General features: G+C 48.1%; 9 protein-coding genes across 9 annotated transcripts; 7 read left to right on the top strand and 2 right to left on the bottom strand.

Moving 5' to 3' along the window:
* Positions 1-145: 145 nt before the first annotated feature.
* Positions 146-643, bottom strand: DQ04_00121210 (hypothetical protein; the record flags this gene model as incomplete). The annotated part of the gene is made up of 1 exon (XM_009308216.1): positions 146-643. The coding sequence occupies one exon, from the start codon at positions 641-643 to the stop codon at positions 146-148; it is 498 nt and encodes a 165-aa protein (XP_009306491.1).
* Positions 644-905: 262 nt separating this feature from the next.
* DQ04_00121200 (putative RNA-binding protein) lies at positions 906-1,634 on the bottom strand (the record flags this gene model as incomplete). The annotated part of the gene is made up of 1 exon (XM_009308215.1): positions 906-1,634. One exon carries the CDS (start codon positions 1,632-1,634, stop codon positions 906-908), a length of 729 nt encoding a protein of 242 aa, XP_009306490.1.
* A 739-nt stretch (positions 1,635-2,373) lies between these two features.
* DQ04_00121190 (hypothetical protein) lies at positions 2,374-3,462 on the top strand (the record flags this gene model as incomplete). Its single annotated transcript, XM_009308214.1, has 1 exon — positions 2,374-3,462. One exon carries the CDS (start codon positions 2,374-2,376, stop codon positions 3,460-3,462), a length of 1,089 nt encoding a protein of 362 aa, XP_009306489.1.
* A 172-nt stretch (positions 3,463-3,634) lies between these two features.
* DQ04_00121180 (hypothetical protein) lies at positions 3,635-4,015 on the top strand (the record flags this gene model as incomplete). Its single annotated transcript, XM_009308213.1, has 1 exon — positions 3,635-4,015. The coding sequence occupies one exon, from the start codon at positions 3,635-3,637 to the stop codon at positions 4,013-4,015; it is 381 nt and encodes a 126-aa protein (XP_009306488.1).
* A 249-nt stretch (positions 4,016-4,264) lies between these two features.
* DQ04_00121170 (putative intraflagellar transport protein 57) lies at positions 4,265-5,512 on the top strand (the record flags this gene model as incomplete). Its single annotated transcript, XM_009308212.1, has 1 exon — positions 4,265-5,512. The coding sequence occupies one exon, from the start codon at positions 4,265-4,267 to the stop codon at positions 5,510-5,512; it is 1,248 nt and encodes a 415-aa protein (XP_009306487.1).
* A 291-nt stretch (positions 5,513-5,803) lies between these two features.
* Positions 5,804-7,201, top strand: DQ04_00121160 (hypothetical protein; the record flags this gene model as incomplete). The annotated part of the gene is made up of 1 exon (XM_009308211.1): positions 5,804-7,201. The coding sequence occupies one exon, from the start codon at positions 5,804-5,806 to the stop codon at positions 7,199-7,201; it is 1,398 nt and encodes a 465-aa protein (XP_009306486.1).
* Positions 7,202-7,445: 244 nt separating this feature from the next.
* DQ04_00121150 (hypothetical protein) lies at positions 7,446-8,123 on the top strand (the record flags this gene model as incomplete). The annotated part of the gene is made up of 1 exon (XM_009308210.1): positions 7,446-8,123. The coding sequence occupies one exon, from the start codon at positions 7,446-7,448 to the stop codon at positions 8,121-8,123; it is 678 nt and encodes a 225-aa protein (XP_009306485.1).
* A 427-nt stretch (positions 8,124-8,550) lies between these two features.
* DQ04_00121140 (hypothetical protein) lies at positions 8,551-12,669 on the top strand (the record flags this gene model as incomplete). The annotated part of the gene is made up of 1 exon (XM_009308209.1): positions 8,551-12,669. The coding sequence occupies one exon, from the start codon at positions 8,551-8,553 to the stop codon at positions 12,667-12,669; it is 4,119 nt and encodes a 1,372-aa protein (XP_009306484.1).
* Positions 12,670-13,860: 1,191 nt separating this feature from the next.
* DQ04_00121130 (hypothetical protein) lies at positions 13,861-14,322 on the top strand (the record flags this gene model as incomplete). The annotated part of the gene is made up of 1 exon (XM_009308208.1): positions 13,861-14,322. The coding sequence occupies one exon, from the start codon at positions 13,861-13,863 to the stop codon at positions 14,320-14,322; it is 462 nt and encodes a 153-aa protein (XP_009306483.1).
* Positions 14,323-14,555: the final 233 nt, after the last annotated feature.

Raw genomic sequence — 14,555 nt, 5'->3', positions numbered from 1 at the left:
CCCCCAAAAAAAAAATAAACAAAAAAGAAATGTGCAAAATCACAGAGACATACCAGTTTGCTGCAACACCCAACAGCACAGAGATCTACGATTAAATGTAAGTCATTACATCTTTTTTTAACTTTTCTTTTTCAATGACAGAGGATCATGGTTTCGCTTCCTTGGCTAAGCGCTCCTCTTCCTTTCTGGCCCATTCAGGCATTCTGTTAATCTCGCGATAGTCCGGTATTGGTGCCTGATCAACTCCATTTTGATGAGGCCGGTATTTTTCTGGGAGCTCCGGAATCACCCGATAACTAAAGTCTATCGTTTTAAACTGCTTGTAGTACAACCACTCTTCCTTTGTATCAAACTGCTCAGGAGGATTGCCATTTTGAAATGCAAGGACGGCACTTCTAATGGCATGTCGAGTCATCCGCGGAATGCCCCTTACTCGCAACTGCCGCTTGTTGCAAGTCATCAAGTCGTTCCAATCTTTAAATGTTGCTTTGAAATCACTAGTGGGCTTCAGGCGATGAATATCAGCCTTTTCTAAAAAGGTTTCATGATTAGGAACGTAAGATGTCGGTGGACGAACGGCAATTGGAAGAATTTCTGAACGCTGTGTAGTTTCGATGGGTGCTAGTTTTCGGGGATCTGGCATATATGTGTATTTGTAAGACTTGTGGGGTCCATGTGTTTGATCAAGGAACCTAAGAGAAGCTCTCATTTCGAAAAACCGAAAAAAAACTCTCTCCTTTAGACAGACAGAACATGTAAGAGAAACCTAGTGTAGCAAGTTTTATCTATAGTGCTGCACGCAATGGAAGAACAGACATACATTTACTCCCACCGCAGTAAAACATTTCAAGTGTTCTTATACGGTAACTAAAATCTCTTAGGTGGACTTGATCATGTTCAACAGACTACAACCCCATCTGCAGAGCTGCGGGTCCTGGAATCCTTACCGATCCACTGCTGACGGAGACGACGTTGCCCTTGACGATCTTACCATTGAGGTGCTGAATGCAATTCAAGACAGCCTCTGGTGAGTCGTAAAACACCATAGCCATTAATTCGTAACGATTGATGTCAACCACACGTCCAAAAGGAACGAACACCTCAATTAACTGCTCATTGGTCATGTTAAATGGAATATTATCGGCGAATGCGACGCTCACCTGAGCAGGTGGAACGAAGAAAGGCTGTCGTCTTCCTCTACCTGTTCCAGCAGGCTGTCTTCCACCGTGTTGACCTCTTCCACCCCTAGCACCGCGGCCCCTTTGATTGTTTTCAAAATTTCTTTTTCCGCTTTGCTCTGTGACGTTTTTCCGTCTGTCGTACGTGCCAAAATTCAATAACTCAAGTGCAAGATTTTTCGATTTCCCTTTGTTTGCAACCTTCTTGGGATTTGCCTTGTTCTCGTCAGAATCTTCGTCTGTCAGTGAAAGGCCGGGGACCGTTCCGACCAAAGAAACTGCATTTTTTGCCGCCTCCTCATCGCTGAATTTAATGAACACATTTGTTATATCCTTTTTCTTATCCTTAGTTCTCAACGAACCCACAGCCTCTACAGAAGGCCATTCTCGAACAGCATTTTCTATCCGAGCAAAATCGCCTGAAGGGCAAAAAGCCATCATCGTAGAAGGGTCCATGTTTTTCTTTTTTGCAGTGATGATTTATGTTTAACTCTCAACTCTGGATGCGAGTAAAAAAAGACTGCAGGAGAAAGACAAAACAATCAGAAATAAGTAGAAAAAAACCGCAACTCAACAACGGCGGAAAAAAAAAAAACTGCAGAGGGGAACACCCAGACCACGACTCCCCAAATCACCGGCAAAACTTCGCCACGCCGGCACCCTCCGTTTCCCCGGACCCCGGCCCGGCCCGNCCCCCCGGAGGGGGCGGCCCGCCCTTCCGGGGTGCCTCCCGGCGCCGCCGGTTTTGGCCTTGCAGTGCGGGGGTTGTCTCTGTGTGTGTGCGTCTGTGTGGCGGTGGTGGGCGGGCGTTCTGTGAAAAAAGCGGGCGGGCGCGTCCTGGCGCCTTGCCCCCGGGTGCCGGGCCGCCCCCCATTCAGAGTCGTGCGGTTTTTTTGCATCTTTTTTCTTTTTTTTTTTCCAACCTATAGTCGTTAGGCTTATTTTCTTGGATAAATGGGGGATGCACCATTCGGGGGGTTTTAATCCTTTAGTTGCTTCCGTTTGCAAAACGGCATTTGCATGGCAGAGTGCGCTGGCACACTATCAGCGATCACTCGTTGAGTGCGGATCCTCCCTTGAGCTGGAACATGCGCAGAGAATAGCCTTGTTATTCCTAAAAAATTCCGGAGGAACTGAGAAACTGCATTCGTGGGCGAGGTTGCTAACGTCTGAAAATGTACCCACGTGTTCTCTCATGCTGAAAGCGCTTGTAAGGCATGATTTATGGCGGTCTGCTATTACTTTGTGGGGATGGAATCCTGGTGACGCGCTTGGTGAATCCTTGGTGGGCGAGCTCATGTCAAAGAACCTCTGGGTGCAATCCTTGCGCGTAATTTCCCATCTTTTAGCCAGTGATGATTCCACCACAAATGCTGCAAAACTGGGCCCTTTGATAGATGTTAAGGAATTTCAGGGTGTCGATGGTGATGTTATGTCGACTTTAAATGATGCGCTTCGTCTTACAAGTGATCCGACTTTTATTCCAAAAGAAGAACAGAGAGCCAGTAGTGGCTTGGTTCAGGTAGTAAATGCAAGGTATACCCAGAAGTCTCAGTGGCAAGAGGCCATTGACTTGCTATTGAAACTTAGCGAACGCAGCTTTTCCTTGCATACCAAGAGGGAAATCTTAAGTGTGGCGGCCGCGAAGTCTGCTTACCATGGTGAAAGATTTGAGGATACCATTGATTGGATTCAACAAAGTGAATACTTTCAGCAATCAGCTTCGTTTCAGCGAGTCGCTTTGCGTTCTGCTGTTGTTTTACACCGTTTTGAAGATGTTGTAAGTATTTTGGAAACACTGAGTAAACAAGGTCTCGATGAGGTTCCGACTCTGACACTGGAGGATTTCTGTAAACAGTTTATCAGGGAGTATGAGGAGGGGAAGTATGCCGAACTTCTGCATAGGTTTGCTGCTGTGGTGTCAAGATGTGCTTCGCGTTTGTATTGCAAGAAAACGAGAGATAATATAAGACAGTTTTTGATACGGAATGCCATGAGTACGGATGCATTAGATGTGACAAGCCTTTTGGAGCGTACAAGAGATTACGGTCCGGGGTTTTGTGAGGCATTACTTTTTCCTCTTTCTAAGGGAAAGGTGGAAACTGTGACCGATATTGATCAAGCTGCGAGTGCATTGTTGAGCAGGGGGAATTGGAAAGCGTCGTTGGAATTGCTAAAAAAACTGGTCACTACGGAGGCTGTTAATGAAAGAGAGAAGGTGATTCTTGAGTCTGCTCGGTCTTCTCTTGGAAGCTGGAAGACTGCTCTTCTTTTTTTTACCTAGCGTGTGAGACTGTGTTTGTTGCTTATAACGCCGAATATTTGGGGGTTTAGCGGAGATGTTTTCTTGATGGCCTTAACCTGTGTATGTTTTGCTATTTCCTCCTCCTTCCCCTCCTCCAATTTTTACATTTCCAGGAGTTTACTAAGGGAAGCGAAAGAAAAGGAGAATTGCAATGGTACATAACCTTGTCATTAACTGCACTTTCAACTGCCCTGAAATTAAGATTATTGGCCCTATTAAAGAGCAGACAATCGACAAGCTGAATGAAGTAATTCCCAATTCAACAACATCATCCCGAAGCACAAGAGTTGCACCACCGAGGTTTCAGTATCTTTCGAACCCAAATCATTGGTACATAAAACTTGACCGACAATTTTGCGACGATGAGGCGATGTCCTATCTTATGGTTCTTTTGTTGGATGCTCTTGAAGAGGAGGGCGTTTGGAAACTCGTTTCTTCAGTTGCCTTGAAGCAATCTATCGGATCTGGTCCAAAAGATTACACTGAAACACATGTGCTGTTTCTTAACAAATTTTCCGGCGATGAACTTTAGACCCCCCTTCCGTTCCCTTTGCTGATGTATAGAAGGACGGCTCAATGTATCCGCAGAAGATCATTTTTTTTTCTCCCATCATCATTATTCTAATAAGAACAAAAAAGGCGCACAGGAGTGTGGCTTCTGTGGAGTCAGATCCACACTCGTCTGGTATTGGTGTTGTTGTCCTTTTTTGCCTTTGCTTTGCATTTATTATTGTTTTTTCCTTCTTTTTGCAGGCATCAGAGCAACAACAAAACAGAGAATATGGCACAGGAAGAAGCACAGCCGCAGCAGCCAACAGGTCTCAGCGTGATTGGAGGCGAAATTTCGGTCGATGACGGGACTATGGAGGATCTCATTGAAAAGTTGAAGCTTTTGCGATACGAAACAGCGTTTTGTCCCCTTGTCAAGCCTCCTTTCAAACCGTTGAGCAAGTACTATTTTTCAGGACCTTCAACAATTGACAATCCGAACGCTCAGTTTTACTACTTTACGTCCTTGTGCTCATGGCTAATGGGTCTCTCTGGTCACAACTTTGAACCGCCTGGTCAATTTGATGATCCTAACGCAACATCAACAAATATTTTGTCTGAGCTGCGGGCAATGAATATATCAGCACCGAACCTGGCTCCGAATCGAATACGTCAAGGAAGTGGTGAGGCAGTTTTAACGATTCTCTCAGTTCTCGCAGATCATTCTCTTTTGAAGAAGGGATTCAGCGTCCGTGCTATTGACTACAGCAATGTTGAAAAGTATGATGAGCTAGATGGAGTAACTGATGGTGATGATGACACTGGTATAGGAGAGGAAGTAGAAGATAACGTGATGATAGAAAGTGATGACGAGGATGAAGTTTACGTTCGTGCCACAGGAGATAAGTCAGCCAAAGAAGAAACAGGAATTCCGGTGGAGTCTGGAATAAATGCTGAAGAATGGAACTTGGAGGTGGAACGTGTAGGACCTCTGCTTCAGGTGAGATCTGAGGGTATTCAAGACTGGCGTACTCGAATTGAGAGTGCAACAGTTTTGCTAAAGGCTGTTGAGAAAATGTATCCTGAGGTAAGGCAAATGCTTCAGCGCCTGGGCGATGACTTGGAAAAATCCAAAGATCGCATCCAAAAACGTGAACAGACACTTGCTCAGCAGTTTTCGGATCAAGTGGAAGATTACAGGGTGAAGCTTCGTGAGCTTAATACCTCTCAGGATGCCGCAAACGTTGCGAATCAAAGTGTGCAACAACTTTTGGCAGAGCTGAATCAGGTAACAGGGTTGCTAGACCAAGTGAAGAGGGATATAGAGGATCGAGAAGCAAAAATATCCGACACTACACCATTGATGCAGGTGAAAGATGCCGTGATGAAGGTAAGAGCAGAGATTAAGCAGATGTCACTGAGAATTGGTGTTTTGCAGCATACAGTTCTACACTACGTGATGAAGCAAACCAAGGCAAAACGTGAGAGATCGGGTCATGGGCTGGGATTAGACGACTGGGAAGATATGGAGTCTATGTAGTTGTATTTGACTGTATTTCCTATATTTAGGCGTCTACATCGTGTCCTCCTCGCGTTCATTGAGACGATGTAGAGAATAGAGACTAAACAAAAAAAAAAAGAGAAAACAAAAAAAGTTGTATGGTATGTGCTGAGACTAGAGTTGATCTATTTGAAGTGGCCCACAGTAATAAAAAAAAATGCGGGAAAAAATGATATCCCTTCTGACTAAGCATATCGACAAGAGTCATATATATATTTCTCTTTTCTATTTGATTTTTATACCTTTAAGTAAGCTGAGAATCTTAAAAAAATGTCTGTAGAAGCACGGCTTTACCACGTTGAACAGCAGGCCAAACAGATAGGTCAACAGGTAGAGCTTCTCAAGCAGCTCATTACCACAGAAGTGTTGGATCTCCGGAAAGGCATGGAACAAGAAGTGGCGGAAGTCAAGAAAGTGGTGATGTATCAGGATCGGCTCTATCAGGAGAGGATTGATAAATTGGAGGAACGCATTCAACAACTATCCGACTTCTGTTTACATTTGGCCCGCTCTAATGGTTATATGGGCCCAGCAGTTGTGACGCTTCCTGTTGACTCGGTTACTCCACCATCTATTCCGGAATACTCCCCTCCGAAAGAATCAGTTTCTTATGTGGACAAAAATACAACATCAGCTTACGATGAAGGCGATGATGAAGATGAAAGGACTAAAAGTGTTGAAGGTGTACTACAAAAATACAAGAATCGTATGGATGCTATCTATGGCTTTTACACAACATCGTCGATTGATGTATTTCATCCCACAATGACAATGACACATTTTTCTCGTTTCGTGAAAGACTGTCAGTTGTGCGGGCTTTCCCAAGGAACCTCTGCAGAGCTGCTGTGGATGGCAGTGATGCGCTCGCTTAACGTTAAGCAGAACAAACGACTAACCCAGGCCAAGGGGTCAGCTAAAAACCGAGACATCACGTTAGGTAACAACACTTCTACAAGAGAGAAGAAAAATTTGTTTGCTTATCAACGCCTTGAGACTATTCCGAAGCATTTGTTTGGTGAGTCTCTCTATATTCTTTCGAAGGTGAAACATCGTCAACGACAGATTTCAGAGGGTGGTACACTTAATGGTGAAGCACATACCTTTCCTTTAGACGAAAAACCGGAAGAAACTCTTCTTACCTTTTTGTTGTACCACATATTTCCTTATGTTGATGCCATTATGGGGGAAAAACATGGGTCACAAAGTTTTGTTTCTGAGTTGGGGGGCAACCAAGACGATGGCGCTGCTGATCTAATCACCTTAGGAGAGGCAACCACTATCACGGAATACAAATCGGATGCGGTAAAGGCAGTTGTCCAGAATTTTTTGGGATACATCAAGGATTGTTTTACTCTAGCCATTAGGACCACACAAGGGTATCATAGTACCGTTATGAACTTGGATGGTTTTGTTGAAGTTGCCCGCCGTTATGAATTACTTCCGCTTATTCGCAAGCCTCTCCTGCGACAGATTTTTCTTTCTTGCAGTACTTTAGAGAAGGAGAAACACCCAGATGCATTGGAAGAAACACTTTCAGTGGGGACTTTTGTTCTTGCATTGTATCACCTGGCCGAAAGGATTTACGGTGACACACTCATGGCAAGAAAGTTTCCCACTCCCGAGTCTCGAATGAAAAAGCTTCTCACCAAAATGTTTCTTCTGAATTAGTGCGTTTTGTTATCGCTCTTGCTGTGTATATTTTATGATCCCTCAATCCTGCAACATATACGGGGTGTATGCCTTTTTAGAGTGCGGCCAACAGTTCTTGGCAACCACTCATAAAGTGAGTCTTCGTGGTCGGGTTACAGAATAATGGTAGTGATGTTTTTGTCTCGCATTTTCTCCCTTTTTTAAAACAAAAAATGGCCTTCTCGTTGAATGAGAATAATAAGGTACAAGGAACAGAGGTGCCATGCCCAAGCACAAGAAGGATACCAAGAATGGTGGTGCCGAGGATGAAAATGTAACTATTGGAGGAAAGCAGCTGCTGGTCACGGTACAAGATAAGGCTCGCCGACAGAAACACATGAAACGCTTTGATGAAATTCTACAAGTGAATCAACAGTCCAATCGTCCCGCTCATCTCCCTAGTGCGCATGGATCTGATGACGTTTCGACGCTCTCTGTCGGGTTCATTGCCCGCGCGATGGGTCTCAATGTGTCGAATGGGGAAGTGCTGCGCATGGTGGAGATGATTGAGGACAAAGATGTGGCATCTCGGGGCTATGTATCTGCGGGTCTGTTGAGAGAAATGATTGTGGAGGCTCTGATGACAGGGGTGCTTGCTGTTCCAGGTTCGTTGGCGGTTTCTCCCCCTCCTAAAGACAAAAAGAATTTTGTGGCCCCTTCACAAGTCCATCCACCAATCTCTGTGCGGCGCGATGATGAGGATACCATCTACCGAGCTTTTCGTCTCTTGGATCTGACAAAACGGGGATACTTAGAGGCGGAAGAAATGCGCCATTTTTTACGTGGTGGGGCGGAGCCATTTACAGAAGAAGAAGTGGAAGAGTTTATTGTTGCTGCCGCTGATCCAGAAAGTGGGCGCATATACTACGAGGATTTTGCTGATGTGCTTGCGACTGAGTAGTATTTTGTGGGTGCGTCTGTTTGTGGGGTGGTGGTGGGTGAGATGTAAGGCATTTGCAGTCATCGTGCTCCGGTTTGATTTCTCCTCCACCTCCACCTCCACCTCCACCTCCACCGTCACACGCCCACTGCCACCATCATCACCTTCTCTTCCCCAATACCACCCTGTAGCTGTGCGGATCGGCTTCCTGATCCTGTGGACGGGTGTCACACGTCCTTCCTGCTAGAAGATTATACAAAGCCACTTTCATACTCATGGCCCGGGTCTATTTCTTCTTCTCTTCCTTCGCCCTTTCTTATTCTTAATCTTCTATTTAGAAGCTGTCCAGGAGGGAAACTGCACAGCAGGCGGTTCTTTAAGGAAGCAAAGAAGCAATAAGAAATAGACTTTTCTACACTCTAGGCCGTGAAGGAGAAGGCGTGTAGTCATGATGCGCCGTGTGCTTCAGACCAAAGCATTGCATCCGGCCTGCATGTCAGGCGGTGGGGCAAAGTTCTATGTTGCTGGCGGGACACATCGTCTCAGCAGAGGGCGCATGCTCGGCAACACCGGGTCTGATGGTGAGGCGGGTGGTCGTCCAGTAAGTGCTGAGGAACCTCAAGACCCGTCGAACAGTGCCGCGCGGAAGCCATTGTCTGTTGTGAAGAAAAAATCACAGATTCTTTTCCCAGATGCCCAAGAACACGAGTTTGACAATGTGAAGGCTGCTTCTGGTGAAGAGCATTCTGTGCTAAATGAAGAAGAGGAGTTGGTACGTGCACCTCCCAACATGAAAAGAAGATATGATGTTTACCTTCGTCCAAAGCGCGAGTCCGTCAGTTTCACAAGCTCATTCGCCGGTCGGGCCCTCAGTGAAGTGAGGGATGATATGGGTGCGGAAGATGATGTGACCAAGATCTACGATAGCAACGAGATGGAAAGCGAGGTTCAGGCACAAGCAATAAAAAGTGAGCCTGTAATGTCTGCAAACTCGTTCCGTCGGGATGCTGTGAGGGTGAGAAAGGATGTGGACACAGAGGATGATGTGACCAGGATCTACGATAGCGGCGAGATGGAGGCTGCGCGTAGAGTGGGTGGACGAATCAGTAACATCAAGAGTGACGCTTCTGAGAAGCCAAAGCAAGCATTGCACGAAATGAATGGCGAAGCAGACGAAGATGAAAACAGTAGGAATGTGGTAGAAGCTAACAGTGATACAGAGGAAGAAGTTGGGACCAAACCAGGTGCCGTGAATGATGAGTTCAAGGATGTACGGAACCACCCTTTCTTTACTGACCTTCTTCTTCGCATGGAGAAAAATGCCGTACGTCAGCGACAGCAGATCAAAGCCGCTGGTCGTTACAACCTGGATGCTGCTAATCTGTGCCTTCGGCCATTGCTTCAGCTCGCGGATTACCCATTTACTGTTCGCCAGCTGAGCCTGGTGGCGCCGTTTCTTTACCCCAACCTACTGCGGCGCTCCCTGTCAGATGTAAAGGCGTGTCGCCGTCTTCATATCTATCGCTCTGCTGACACAGATGTCGTCCTGGATTGGTCGGCGGAAGACTTCCTTCGCCGACGCTACGAGAGCATTCACCTCTCATGGGAGCCTGTAAAGATAGTCATGATGCGATTTGGGTGGAACCAGGAGATAATGTCGGACCGCGATTGCCTTCTGTACTTCTCAAAGTTTCGAGATTTCATAGAGTTGGCTGAGCTGGAACTCAGTGGGGGAGACGAAAAGCCAAAAGCCATACCAATAGAGGATCCCGTGTCGGTTGCAGAACAGCGGCCTATCCCTGTTTCCAAGCTACTTATACGCCGCAAAATGACAGAAAACACGGAGCTTTCCGTAACGGAGACGATTCGGCTCATGGGAACGCCGGCGTTGTCAACCCCGGCAAAGACAAAAAAGACGCGAACGTTTGAGAAGGATAGCGTTGAAGGGACTTTTGAGCGCATTAGGCGCGAAGCGGCGAACGTGGACGGTGACGAAGAAACGAAACTGCAGCACGGTATCGACGCAGTCCCGGCTTTGCGTCAGGCCAGCCATCCCTCTGGACGCTCCGTTAAGGAGTTTTCGCTTGGAAAACAGAAGAGTGGTGTAATTTCTGGGGATGCTCCGCACGTCTCTACAAGAGTGGAAGGCAAACCATTTGATGAGAACCGCCAAAACTATACCCCAGAAGCCTATGAGGCTCTGGCTAATGCATACCATAAAAAGAAGGTGGAAGCTTCCCAAATACGTCGTCGACTGTTGAGCACTGACAGCATTGATCATGCTAGTGAGCTTCAGGAGAAGCTCGGAATTGCACAAAAGGAGCTGCCGCGTCTGCGAGAGCGCCTCGAGAAGATGCGGCAACTTCGTCACATGGAGAAGGATGCACCGCCAGAGAAACTGTACGCTCCCCCACTCGGTGCAGAGAAGCATGAAAAGGATGAGGTGGAAAATACAAACGTCGCAGCGCTGGAATCTGAGGCCGAGAGGAATCAAAGGGGGATGGAGGGCCAGGACGGCGCCTGGACGCCAGTCCCTTCTACGCAACTTGATGAGTTGACACGAAAGTCAACAAAAAACTGTGACGCCGTCGAAGATGACATTATGGTGACGAAGAACGTTGCTGGTGTGGCAAAGAAGGGCAAGGATGAAACGGATCCTTGCGTGCAGCCCGGTTCTGCCGCACCAGCAGAAGACATCGCATCGTTATCTTCGGCGGCAACGATGCTGCGGCGGGAGATCGAGTCGCTGCAGGAGAAGCGTCGCCGTGAGGAGGAATCCCTGCTAAAGAAAATGGAGGAGGCGCTCAGTACACTGCTCACGATTGAGTCAGCAATAAAGTCGGTCTCTCACCGTGGAGCGAAGGAGACGAAAGCAGAAGTTGAGGCAAAAGCAAAGGCAAAGGCAAAGGCAGAGGCAGAGGCAGAGGCAGAGGCAGAGGCAGAAGAGGAGCGCCGGCGTCTTGAGATGCAAGAGAGGCTGAAAGCCGAAAAGAAGGCGAAGCGGGAGCAAGCCGAGGCGCGGGCTCGGGCGCTAGAGCAGGAGCTGTTGCGCAAGCACGAAGAGCGCATGCAGCTCCTTAACAAGCAGCGCGAGGAAGCGCGTCAGGCGCAGCGGGAAGCCGAGATCACGTTGGAGCGGCAGAAGCAGGCTGAGCAGGCTGCTCTCGAAGAAGAGGTGGAGCTGGAGCGTAAGTTGCAGGAGGCTAAGTCGAGGATCTGGGGTAAGGAGGTTAGTGATACACCGTCGGTGCAGCCCACGAATACCCTTCCAGTAAATGAGCTCACAAACAATAAGGAGGAGCTAATGGATCGCGATGCATCGTGTGCACATCCGTCACCATTGCCCTCCCCTTCACTTGAGCCAAGCTGCACACCTGAACAGTACGATGGTCTCTGCCTGGGTGCAGAGCGGCTGCGCAAAGAAATTGCGGAGCTGGAGCGTCAGATGGAAAGCGAGGGAGACGAAGATGATATGACTTTGATGGCTGTTCTAGCAGTCTCGCGGGCGGAGCTTGAGGAGCTTGAGGACTTCATTCGTGCCGTACAGCGGAACGAGTCATGGACGACGGAGCGCGATCGAGAGCTTAAAAGGGAGCGTGAGCGACAAGCTAAACAGTGCGGTGAGCGGCCAAATGATTTGCAGGAGCAAATCAGCGCCATCCGCTTCCAGGTTGATCTTATGGAGAAGCGACTGCGGCATGCGACGGAGAGATCTGTGATAACGAAGCTCGAGCAGGGCATCATCAACAGCAGACGTGAGATCAACCGCCTGCGTGTCGAGCAAGACCGCCTCCGCCGATCGGGACAGCACGCGGATGCCGGCGGTCTCCATGTGCCGCCGTCGATAAGTGTCGCGGAGGCGCTGGCACAGGATGAAAATGACGCGAGTGCAGAAGAGATGTCCGCAGCAGCGGCAGCGGCGAACGAGACAGAGGCAAACTTCGATGATGAGGAGGAGCTGACTGGCGAGAGCGTGGCCGTAGACGCGCACGCCAAGGAGGCCACCGAAGACCTCGAGGCTGGTGAGGCCGACGCTCATGTCTCTGCTGGAGAATGCAATGAGGACGAGAAAAACGGTGAGAGCTATGTTGGTGACAGTCTTGATGAGGAGCTGTGCGGTGGGCAGAGCGAGCTGCGACAACTGACAACACAAATGGAGAAAATGCTGAAGGAAATCAAGCATCTTGAAGAGAGTATCGCCTTACACGGCGACGGAGATGATAGTGAAACGACCACGGCATCCCTTGTTGAACTGCAAAAAAAACTCCAGCTGCTGCTCGAGATGCGCGATAAGGTTAAGCGGCGAATGGAGCACCACGTGTCTAGCAAGACACCGTCTGAGACTGCGGCGTCCACGCACGTTGCTGCAGTGAAGCCGCCCCGCAAACCGGTGGTGCTCGCGCCGTTATCCAACCGGCCCGTATCGAGCCACGCCCGTCGCGCCGGTGCAGAAGTGCTCCGCTTCCAGCAACACGCCAAAGATCATCAGCAGCAAGCTTCTCACCGAATTTCTACACCTGGGCGGAAGGGGCAGAAGAATGCCAAGTCGAAGAAGTCTCGTCGGTAAAAAGAAAAAATGGGAGAACAGATCCGCTTGCTTCATGTTTCTTCGATTTATTTGGCAATCCAAAGGGAAAACAAAGACAACATATTGCTGGAACAAGGTAGTAGTGTTGTTGATCATTCCAGCCCGTGAGTTTTGTAGTATCGGCACAAGACCGTCGTCTCTGCCTTTGCGGATCACGCGAAATCATAGACGTGCACCGTTCATGGGTGAGATTTTTGGGAGAGTGAGAAGGATGGTGGAGAATACCCTTATGCCTGTGTGTGTGTGTTTTCATAGGCACAAGATTCTGCCCTTGCTGCAATCTGCACGTGCAGCTCGGGCGGAAGAAGCCGTACAGCGCGGGCGATAGAGGACTCGGGGGGTGGGGGGCGGGCGACATAGATATGAAAAAGACTGGTCTTGAAGTGTGAGGGGATAAAAGGGACCAACTGTGCTCACGCACAATCGAAAGGACAAAAAAAGGAAAACATAAATGCATAGAAAACAGTAACAAACGGATTGGATGTGATGGATGATTTTTGTGTCTTGTTGCTACTATCACTCTCTTTCTCTCCACATACATGAGGGAGCAGGGGAGACGGAGAGAAAGAGAGAGAGAGAGAGAGAGAGAGAATATGTGAGGTGTGTGTGAAACAAGGCTAAAAATAACAACACGTTTTAAGAGACTAGTTTGAATAGAAACGCATACAATGACACGCACACACCGACAGAAGGGTGTGGGAATAAAATAAAACATACAAAGTAGAACGAGCCTGGATTCCCTTGGCTTGTGCTATTCTCGCCACTTTTTCTTCCCACTGCTACTTCTCATTCGCCTCCCGCCCCCTCGGAAACAACAACAAAAAAAAAAGACAACTCGTGCGACAATGAAGGCGGGGGACGTCACGTGTATCGATGTGGGTGAAAAAAAACGCTGTGCCACCTTCTCCTTCTTCACCTTCCCGTGCGTCTCGCCACCTTTTCTTCTACTGCTTCACAATAGATTAGGACGTGTCAAAGGCATTCTGGGCTGGTCTGGGACACATCGGTGAAGAGTCACACTACCACCAGAAACATACACACTCGGAGGAAGGGATATATCGAGCAAGACACACACATTCACACAAAATCTCTCCGTTTATCCCCTTTGGTAGGTAAAGGGTATCTAACAAAATACAAGACAAACACGCATTCATCGAAGCTATTCTCATCATGCTCCGCATAACCAGTGTTCAGCGTAAGAACCCTGTTATCTTCAAGCAGGGACAGGGTATGTTCTCGCACCAGCTTAAGCACCTGCTTCAGAAGAAGGCCATTCACCGCTACAACTGGGATCCACTGCCCATGTATGACCCGCGAAAACTTGTCCACGCCAGCCGCAGTATCGACCCCGAGACATGGGAAGAGCGCTACGATCCGCACTGGGACGAACGCGCGCACCTGGTACCTGATCAGGTGTATTATCACATCCCCGTTCCTCCAGAATACAAGGATGCCTACTGGTGGAGAGATCTCCAAGCACGACGTGTGCAGTGTCCTCTGGGATGGGTTAGCCATAGGATGTACAATAAGGGCGATAGACAGCGCTACGATTTTCAGGATTTATCATTCCGCAAGAAGTTTGAGTACTCGTATGAGGATGTGGTAAAGAATGCAAAGGATATGCGTAGTTGAGTGTCGTGAGGGCTTTAGAAAGAAGTATGAACTCTTTGATCGTCTGCATCTTTGACTGCGTCTGCGTGTGTGTACTATTGTTGTTGTTGTTGTGGCTGTGGTTGTGGTTGTGGTGGTGGTGGTGGTGGTGTTGGCGACAACAAGATAAATTATTGAGCTTGCACCATGGCTGACGCGAATATACGTCTTGTGACAGGAATTCAAAAGACCGGTGCAGTGGAGTAAAACGGAAC

This window comes from Trypanosoma grayi (genome assembly GCF_000691245.1).
Source record: "Trypanosoma grayi strain ANR4 Tgr_12_V1, whole genome shotgun sequence".
NCBI classification, from domain to species: domain Eukaryota; phylum Euglenozoa; class Kinetoplastea; order Trypanosomatida; family Trypanosomatidae; genus Trypanosoma; species Trypanosoma grayi.
Note: the sequence above shows the minus strand (reverse complement) of the source record. Positions and strands in the feature narration are given on the sequence as shown.